This window comes from Danio rerio, chromosome 8 (genome assembly GCF_052040795.2).
Source record: "Danio rerio strain M-AB ecotype USA chromosome 8, GRCz13ab, whole genome shotgun sequence".
NCBI classification, from domain to species: Eukaryota; Metazoa; Chordata; class Actinopteri; order Cypriniformes; family Danionidae; genus Danio; species Danio rerio.
The window spans coordinates 58,871,082-58,881,759 of NC_141028.1; the positions used below are offsets into that span (position 1 = coordinate 58,871,082).

The 10,678-nt window shown below is 38.2% G+C and overlaps 1 protein-coding gene across 6 annotated transcripts in view; it reads right to left on the bottom strand.

Annotated features, from left to right (window-relative positions):
- lgi3 (leucine-rich repeat LGI family, member 3) overlaps nt 1-9,775 on the bottom strand; it is a 36,182-nt gene extending 26,407 nt beyond the window's left edge. For 2 of the 6 annotated variants that reach the window (XM_087263859.1, XM_087263856.1), the window contains exons 1-5: nt 9,713-9,775; nt 9,427-9,486; nt 7,930-7,970; nt 7,726-7,854; nt 3,760-4,011 (exon numbers count right to left, since the gene is read on the bottom strand). In XM_087263859.1, the coding sequence (XP_087119985.1) occupies nt 3,760-4,011; nt 7,726-7,733 (260 nt within the window). In that variant the 5' untranslated portion in view covers nt 7,734-7,854; nt 7,930-7,970; nt 9,427-9,486; nt 9,713-9,775. 6 annotated transcript variants of the gene reach the window in all.
- Nucleotides 9,776-10,678: the final 903 nt, after the last annotated feature.

The window sequence follows — 10,678 nt, forward strand, 5'->3', positions numbered from 1 at the left end:
CTTCAGCAGACGTAAGCGTACTTGTTTCTGGGAAAAAAAGAGCAGCATAAAGACTTCACCTCCTCTTCTTTCAGCTGACGTTTGGTTCTTATGCCTGCTCAGTTTAAAGAAATAGTTCACCCGAAACACCCTGTAAATTCAAGTCTTCTCAAGCCCTACAGTACAACTGATGAATTGTATATGAGTGTTCACTAATAAGTTCCCTTTCCCTCAATAAAAAGCTGAAGATGTCATGAAATCAAAATAATCAAAGAATAACAAAATCAGTATGGAAAATACAGGCTGATATCAAGCACTTTATGTAATCACTAAAGGGCAGCACGGTGGCTCCGTGGTTAGCATTGCCACCTCACATCAATACGGTCGCTGGTTTGAGTCACAGTTGGGCCAGTTGGCGTTTCTGTGTGGAGTTTGCATGTTCTCCCTGTGTTGGCGTGGGTTTCCACCGGGTTTCCCCCACAGTCCAAACACATGCGGTTTAGGTGAATTGATAAACTAAATTGTCCGTAGTGTATGTGTGTGAATGTGAAAGTGTATGGGTGTTTCCCAGTACTGGGTTGCAGCTGGAAGGGCATTGGCTGCGTAAAACATGTGCTAGATAAGTTTGTCGGTTCATTCCGCTGTGGTGACCTCTCAAATAGAGAATAAGTTGAAGGAAAATGAATGAATGAACATGATCACTAATTTTATAAAAAACACAATCCATCTATCCATCGGTTCAGACTATATTATATATATTTAGTTTATATTTAGACATATTATAGACTGTGATATGACTGTATTGTAATAATTTAACACTTTTAAATATGGTCTAATTGTTATACATTAGTCAAAGAAACAACTAAAATGCACTAACAATAATAAATTAATTTGTTACAGTATGTTTATTAATCTTAAAAATAATAATACTACTTGGCACTGTTAGTTATTGTTACCTCAAGCCCATTACATAATATTACCAAACACAACTTTTGCTTTAAATGTATTTGTCAGTCCCTCCAGGATTTCGCAGGGACATTTTTTTTTATATATTTGCGGACTAATATAATTGATTTTGTGTTGGCTTTTGTCAAAACTTATGGCATTATTTGCTTAATTTATTGTGTTTTACTCATTATTTTTTTCACAATACCATTGGACTAACAAAATCATGTAGGGACTGATTTGTAAATATTGAAAGATTGGGCTGTATTTTAACGATCTAGGCACTATGTCTAAGGCACATGGCGCAAAAGCATTAAGGGCTTGTCTAAATCCACTTTTGCTATTTTAAGGGTGAAAAAATACACTTTGGGCTGCAGCGCATGGTCTAACAGGGTTGTGCTTATTCTCTTAATTCGTTTTTTAATTTAGTGTTTTGAGCATAAACCAATCAGAATCACATCTCAAATTCAGTTGAGTCAGTTGCGTCGCGCCACTGTGCATTTGCTACTTACATGGCGGACTCTGTAAGTGGAGAAACTGAACGCTTCACTAGTGAGAAAACAGTTAAACAGAGCTTCTGTAGTGCGAGGATAAAGAACGAGCCTCCTCCATTCGGCCTCTTTACTTTCTCTTGTGGATAAGGAAATGGTGTCGTACACACTCCGCTGAACACAACTATTAGCCTACATAAATATTTTTGTTTGTTAAGCGCAAAGATTCGTTTTAAAACTATTTCTAAATTCAGTTGTAATTTCCAGCAAACAAATAAATGAAGAATAATAATGAAGTGTGGTCAAAAAAAGAGTTATATCCAAACACACGCTCTGTTCTTATGCTCCATATGGTCTGAAACCTGACAGATGGACAAATCTACGCTTGTTTTTAATAAAACAAATATAAATATGCATATAAATAATAATAATAATAATAATAACATTATACAAATGCAAATTGTCATGAAGAAACTGAAAAAGCACCCTCAGATGAGGAAGGCTTAGAGGCAGTGGTTTTTATATTTATGTAGAAAATAATCATATTTGTAACATTTTAATCCATTAATTGTTTTCATATGTAAAGATATTTGTGTATTGCTGTACATCCTGTGTGTATTAAGTAATGTGTATGTGTTTAAGGCGCGTAACTAACGTCCTCTGAGCTGTACTTTAGACCTTTTAGTTGGTCTATTGCACAGTCTATTTTAGTTCCTCAAAATAGCAACGCGCCAACAAAACTTAACACCCATGAGTCCACAAAGTGGCGCAAGTGTATTTAGCTATTTAAACAACACGACGCAAAACAGGAAAATTAGCGTTGCGCTGGTCTGAAAATAGCAAGATGTCGCGACAAACACTTCTTGTGCCTTATTGCACCGGCTGTATGATAGGACCGATTGACTTTAATTTAAAGGGATAGTTCACCCAAATATGAAACTTATGTTATCATTTACTTGTTCCAAACCTGACTGACTTTCTTTCATCCAAGATATTTAGAAGAAAGTTAGAAACCTGTAACCATTGACTTCCATAGTATTTGTTTTTCCTACTATGGAAGTCAATCAACCCAAGCTCATTCTGGAAACGTAGCCCCGCGGACGTTTCTGGAGACAGCGATTTACGTGGCCGGAGGTACGTAAAGGCCACGTTTGGTTTTTTCCGAGCGAATGCTGCGGGGCGGTGTGGCGCCGCTCCGCCCCTCCTCTTCGAGCTCGCCGGCCGACGGCTCGCCTCCGAGTGGAGGGCTTTCCCGATGCAACCAGTTTGTCCGCTTAGCTCACAGAGTTGCGTCAGCGGAGCGGAGGCCCCGGAGGAGGAGCCGGAGCCGGCCGTGGTGGACGACGACCGGGATCGAGTCCGGGGAACAGCAGGTTCCGGAAATCAGGTAAGACGAAAAACGGAATCTGAAAAATAAGGGCGAGAACGCGGCGGGATCCGAAAACGCAGTCGAAATCGAAGACGAGGGCTTTTGCTTTTTTTTTTTCGATCCGGCAGCTTTTCGTGCGAGAACGGCGCGGACGAGAACGGCGCGGGCGCGAACGCCGCGCGCTGCCGAGAGGCGCCCAAGACGCAAAAAAGCGCGCACAGCGGCCTCTCGCGGATCCGCGAAAACAAAAAAACGCTCGAATACGTACCTCCCGGGACGTAAATCGCAGTCCGCAGAAACGTCCGCGGGGCTACGTTTCCACAATGAGCCCGGGTTGAAGTCAATGGTCAAAATCTAAAGGATTAAAACCAATCGAGGGTGAGTAAAAAGTGAGTACATTTGAATTTTTGTGTGAACTATCCCTTTAACTAACGCTCAATTAAAACTTATTATAAAATATGTTACATTTTTTGTCAAAATTCTTATAAAAATGACACCACAAGTCCATTGACAGGTGATGTACAACAGTCTCCTTATCCATAAATCATTCATGCTGCTGAGAAAATGTTTTATGGGCATTCATTCATGCATTCATTTTCTTTTCGGCTTAGTCCCTTTATTAATCTGGGGTCGCCACCGGGGAATGAACCGCCAACTTATCCAGCATATGTTTTACGCAGCGGATGCCCTTCCAGCCGCAACCCATCACTGGGAAACATACACTACGGACAATACAGCCTACCCAATTCACCTATACTGCATGTTTTTTCGACTTGTGGGGGAAACCAGAGCACACGGAGGAAACCCACGCGAACACGGGGAGAACATGCAAACTTCACACAGAAAAGCCAACTTACCCAGCTGAGGCTCGAACCAGCGACCCTCTTGCTGTCAGGCAATCGTGCGCCACCGTGCTGCCCTGACAGCAGACATATCTAACTTTAAAAAATGCAAAAAGGTATTTCGAGTACTCACAGAGAGATGATTCCCGTCGGGAAGCTCTTGGGAATGACTTTGGTGTCCACGCAGAAGGCGCTGTCTTTAGTACAGGAGCAGGTGGCTGGACACCGTGGGCTTTTAGGGGCTTTGCGGCCCGGTGCCGTCCCAAACATACAGAAGAGCAGCACGCAAACAGACCACCTCCAATCTGGCCATCGTAGAGTCCGTCTGGGCCTCGCTTCCACCATCTTCCAGCTTCTTCTCGTCTCCTGCTGGAGTTGTTTCAATCTACACGGTTGAACAAGGCTGTTTAGTATCCAATCCTTATCAAGCAAACCTCAATAGCAGAAGATCCTGGAGTGAATAGGAGCCGGACGCTGATAAGAGTGACTGGTGTTCCCTGTGTGTGTGAGTGAGTGTGTATTGGGTTTTCTTAGTGTTCTCCGCAGTCTCTCTCTCTCTTTCTCTCTCAGCGGTGCAGCTGTCAGAGCACAGACTGCAGGAGTGTGTCAGCTCCGCACACTCTCAGCCTCAACGCTGAATTATTAACAATCGCACAGACCAACTCTACAGCAGCAGAAGGAAACAGAGTGGGACTGGAGCAAGATGAAGAGGCTACGGGTCAGCGGAGGTTGCACTAAATAACGTACTGCAAGGCAAGCCTCTTGATTACATGAAAACCAGTAATAAATATGTGTTCTGCATCTATAAGGGTTAAGATTGGGTTCGGTTACACCAAAGTTTAAACTAGAGACCTGCTATAACCTTGTTGCTCCATCGCTTTGAGCTCAGATTGAAAGTCTGAGCAAAATCAAAATTGACAATGTTTGTTTTGCTAGCGCACGTTGTTTTGGTAATAGTGTTGGCAAAAGTATTGAGTTCGGTACCAATCAGTATTGAAATTTTAAAAACCTCCACTTTCCGCTAACATTTGAGAGTGTTTAAGGGTGCTTTTATACCTACACATTTGTTTTAGAACCTGGTGTGTTTCCCCCTTAGCTCAGTTGGTTTGGGCATATGTGAAACCCGCAATCGCACTCAGATCCACGCCAAAACAATCGTTTCGAGACAACCTGAATAAAGAGGTCTCGGCTCATTTGAAACAAAGTCTAGAACTTTAAAACTCTCCAGTGTCATCTGATTATCTGTGTTTGCACTTGGTGAACACCGGTAAAGAGTAGGGATGTCTAGATCCGATCATGTGATCGGAAATCGGGCCCGATCACGCAGTTCCAGACCCGATCAGGACTCGAATATATACGTATATGCAGTTGAAGTCAGAATTATTAGCCCTCCTTTGATTTTTTTTTCTTTTTTAAATATCTCCCAAATGATGTTTAACAGAGCAAGGGCATTTTCACAGTATGTCTGATAATGTTTTTTTCTTCTGGAGAAAGTCTTATTTGTTTTATTTCGGCTAGAATAAAAGCAGTTTTTAATTTTTAAAAAAACATTTTAAGTTCAAAATTATTCGCCCCTTTAAGCCCCTTTTTCTCGATGGTCTACAGAACAAACCACTGTGATACAATAACTTGCCTAATAACCCTAACCTGCCTAGTTAACCTAATTAACCTAGTTAAACCTTTAAATGTCACTTTAAGCTGTATAGAACTGTCTTGAATAATAACTAGTCAAATATTATTTACTGTCATCATAAGAAAGATAAAATAAATCAGTTATTAGAAATGAGTTATTAAAACTATTATGTTTAGAAATGTGCTGAAAAAAATCTGTAACACTTTAGAATAACTAACCGTTATACCTAGTTAATCAACCATTAATAAACTGTTAGTTAATGGGTTGTAAATGACTTGTTAAATAAAAGTTAATAGCTTGTTAATTATTTATAACTGTGCCTTATAGATGGCCAATAGATAACTTAGAAGCTGATAGTTAACAAGTTTTAAATGACTTCTTAACTGTATTTTAATGATTTATAACTATACCTAATAAATTATTAAGAGATCATGAACAAGCTGTTACTAAATACTTAATAAAGACTTGTTAAGTATGAGTTAATAGTGTTTATATGTTATTGTGATGTTATTCTAAAGTTGCAATAGTTACAACTTTAGAGTAACGTCCCAATAACTTACTTAAGCTAATAACTAACACTTAACTAATATATTTACTCACACTTTACAGATGAGTAGTTCACCATCTAATAACACCAGTGACACTTTGAAGAACTTTATTTTTTATATTTACTGTTGCACTAAGGTCCAAAAGTGAGGAATTGATGTTATTTATTACTTGATTGTTTAAGCTCCCTCACAGAAGTGCTCTGTTTGTTAACAGAGTTGTTGAATATTAAAATAAGGTGAATTCAATAAAAAAATAACAACCCAGGATCATTCTGAAAACGTAGTCCAGCGGACGTTTCTGGAGATCGCGAAATACGTCCCGGGAGGTACGTATTTGTGCAGTTTTTGTTTTCGCGAATCCGCGAGAGGCCGCTGTGTGCGCTTTTTCGTATCTCGAACGTCTCTCGCGAGTGCCGTTGGCGCCAGCGCTGTTCTCGCGTCAACCTACCAGAGGCCGCTTTCTGACTGACCGAATGATTGACTGCGCGACCGGCCAATCGGCTGACCCACCCTCCTCCTTCCCTGAACCCAACCAGTTTTACAAATTGAACCCTAAACTCGAGCAACAATTTAGAAAAGCCGTCTAGAAAAAGAAAAACTATCGTCTGTGTTTTTTTTTTTTTTACCACGTTTTCGGATTTCACCACGTTCTCACCCTGTTATGAACTCGTTCGCTTTATTTTTTGGATTCTGTTTTTGTCTTACCTGGTTTCTGGAACCGTTCTTCCCCGGACTCGAACCCGGACGCCTTTGTCAACTCCTCCTCTCTGCATCTAAAGTCCGCCGACGCACTCGATGAGCTCCGTAGCCCCGTAGCGTTCGCTTAAAAAAATGAAATGCAGCCATACGTACCTCCCGGGACGTATTTCGCGGTCTCCAGAAACATCCACTGGACTACGTTTTCAGAATGAGCTTGGGTTGAAAAATAAGGAACATGCTGGATCTGTTTCTTTGTTCTTTTTATTCTTTTTTTAATGTATTACAGAAGTATCGGATCAGGTTTCGATATCGGTAGATACTCAAAATCAAATGACTCGAGGGCAAAAAAAAACCTGACCGGGACATCCTTAGTAAAGAGTGGTGAACTGATGACCTTCACGGCCAAACACAGTCCTTGCTGTTGAGCACAATGACCAATCAGCAGTGTTTAAGAACATGTTCAACAGCGCTCAAATGTTCACATAAAATTAACGCTTTTAAAATTTCAGTATCAACTGGTACCGAACTCAGTACGTTTAACAACATTATCTGGTAATGTTCAATTAAAGTCTGAACATCTGCTTTCGAGTTTGGATTGGCTCCTTCTATGATGATGTCAGTTTGATGGTTTAGCCACAGTACTCTTAACCACGCCCCTCTTACTGTTAGTTTGCTATGAGTGAATGATGATGCAAAGAAAGCCCCGCCCCCTATTCAATATTCCTATTAGTTGGAAGTGCATCTACAAACTGAAAGCCTCAGCAACTTCTGGTTTACGCAGACTTTAAGTTTCATTTATTGAGGGGGGTTTAAACTGTCACAATGGCAGCAATTATTTGGTGCTCCTCGCAGAATTACAATGTTTTTCCAAAAGGTTTTGCGACACTCCTTCCAATCACCGAAAACAGGTTTTGCTGTATTTTGTAGTTTGTTGGAAGGGGGATTAATTTTTTTTCATAATTCACGTAAAGACATGGTGTGGAGGAACTGGACTGGCCTGCACAGAGTCCTGACCTCAACACGACTGATCACCTTTAGGATGAATTAAGAGTGGAGACTCTGAGCCATGCTTTCAATCTAACAACAATCCATGACCTCGCAAATGTTTTCTAGAAGAATGGTCATAAATTCCAATAAAAAGACTCAAAACTTTCTCTCACAGGACTTTAAACATCCAGTGCATCACTTTGTCTGGTATCTACAGTAATACAGCACTCACCCAATCATCTGATTGAATCATCACGATCTCTCCTCTTGTTTCTCTGCGCATGTGCTCAAAACGTATCTAATGTCATCATTCCCATAAACCAGCTGCTGGAAACCATCGACCAGTACTCGTCCCACATGCCTGAGTGTAAAAGAAATTTCTTCAGTTATACTCATCTGTTATATCTCGAACTGTTACTAGTTCAAGTTTACTCACCTGGAATTCCTGTTGAGTTTGCATCTGTTCAGTAAACCCACCTGTTTGGTATAATTTACACATACAGTATAAACATATTCTTTTTGAAGTATTCCTTCAAAACAACCATCTGTATTACTGACACATATGAAAAAATACTACTACTGTTTTTTTAACCATACTATAGTAAAGTGTATTACACTGTATGTTTTGTAGTATTTTAAACACGTTAATTGATGCTTTAACATGCTGAAGTAGTAACTGTCATGAACTGATAAGCTGTAATGAATTCTGTAGTTTTCATTAGTTTTTATTATTACTGTGAACTGTGGTGAAGTATATCAGGATTTCTGCAGGTTTCACAGTTAAATTTAGGACTTTTAAAGACATTTTAAGACATTATGACTTAAATTTTAGACTCATAAAGGGCTAAAGCGTAAGGAATTTTTCAAATGACCCAGATGGAAGAGATTTTAATTTGCCCTATCAAAAATTATTATTTAATACATTTAATAATACAATTATAAATAATAAAATTATATATATATATATATATATATATATATATATATATATATATATATATATATATATATATATATATATATATATATATATATATATATATATATATATATATATATTAAATATTTCATAGCAAAATATTTAAAATATTGTGTAAAAACAAGCAAGCTCTTCTTGTATCTATACACTTTTTTTTCCCAACATAAATGTTCTTTAAAACATATATATATTTAATGAACAAATGTTTAAAAACTATAATAAGCTAAATTTATGCACAACAATCTGTCCAGGTCGGTGTTCTCAGCAGTAAATACATGGAACAAATGTTATTGTAAGGAAAATATGCAAACCATTATGATAAATAAAGGTAAATTCACCTTTTGAAATAAAAAGTTTGAAGTTTTATTAAGATGGATTGTTGGTGATTGTATGGGTTTTGGCCAGATTTGGTAGCAATGCATAAACAAAGGACAATTAAGACTTGTTTAAAAACGATTTAAGACCTAAAACACTATATTTTAGTAAACTTAAGACTTTTTAAGGTTTGCTTTTGAGATTTAAGACCCTGATAATATAAACCTGATAATATACCCTGTGATATACCATAGTTAGCCACTATAAAATTACCACAAATTATTAATTTAAGTATTTTACTATAGGATAGTTTAAAGAAATACCACAGTATTTACTATAAATTACTATAGTATTTTAGTAGTAATTATTTTTAGATACTTGCGGGTGGTCTTTACTGACTCTGGTGCTTTACCACCTAGTAACCACTCAGAAAAACATTACAACAGATTACACATAGAACACCTTATGTACATGGTAATCAATTCAGCAGTTTTGTGATGGTGTCATTGTTATATTTTTATGATAATAATGTTTATGATGTTTTTTATGTTAAATGTGTGATCTAATAACAATAGCAGAGAAGAGCAGATATATTATCAGGACACTGCAGAGCTGCAGGGATGCGGAATAACTGCTGACCTCGTTTCACAAACACTGAACCGTTAGGACTTACAGTTCAGATCTGCAATCTGCTCACACCTGTAGAAATGTTTGAGAAAACATTAAAGCGATGGTTCCCTTAATAAACAGCATTACTTTTGCAATTAATCAGCATTTATCCAATATTTTATCGCTTTAAAAATACGACATATACGGAAATAGTTTAACGCAAGATGGTCATACCGTCAGTTTTATTGAAGAGATTTAAAGAGAATAATTATTTATCTTTAAATTTAGTTTATTTACACACTACAAAGTTGTTTACCTGTGTAAATTTCTTTCTTTTGATGGCAGTTTGTTTCAGTCAGACTCATGACGAACAAATATTGTAGCGCATAAACTGATTGGATTCACAATAGTATGAACCGTTATAGGGGTGGTCAAATATATATTTATATCATTCGTTATTTAATTAATAATTAACATTGTTATTATTTTAAAATACAGATCAGAGCAAGCTATTTCACACAATTTTAAGGCCAGACTCTATCTTGTTTTGATGTCCTTCAGGGGCGTCAAACGTTAATTAGGAGGGACAATCCCCGCCCAAACACCCCTGTAATTCGCACCCTGGGAAGTGGGCAGCCAGGCGGTCTTGATTCACTTTGCGATTGGCTGAAAGTTACTTCATTCAATTTAAGTAACGAATCAGAGAGCACGTGCGGAAAAATTGGGGGTGGGTTAAACAAAAGCGGGGCGTTTAGTGTTTACATTTAAGCTGTTAGACTCGGCTGAGTAATATTTATGCAAAAATTAATCTCTGCCCAAAAATTATTTGGTTTATTAAACTTTGCACATGTTTGACCCTCTGGTTTGAGTGTATGTGCTATTAAAAATAGTAATAAAGCTGGCGTTAAGGTGGTGTAATGCTTGCTTAAAAGATGCAATGAGCGTTTGATTAAACCTCTATAACTGTTAGGCCCTGGCGATCTTCGTATACTTGAATATTTCTTAGTTTGCACAAATATATCAGTCCATATATATATATTTTTTCACCTCAACAGTGCACGTCTGCTTTATTATACTACATTAGCTAACTTTCAGTGGTCAAATGTTATGATTTGTGAACACAAGGGGGCGCTAGAGTCTTAGCAAAAGCCTTGAGGGTGCTTCTGAATGGAGAATTTGTCTCTATTTTTCTCCTGGTCATTGTGTTCTTGGCAGGCTGGCATTGCAGCGGCAGACACTGCTGTCACCTGCTGGCACCACTCACACACACACACACAGGATT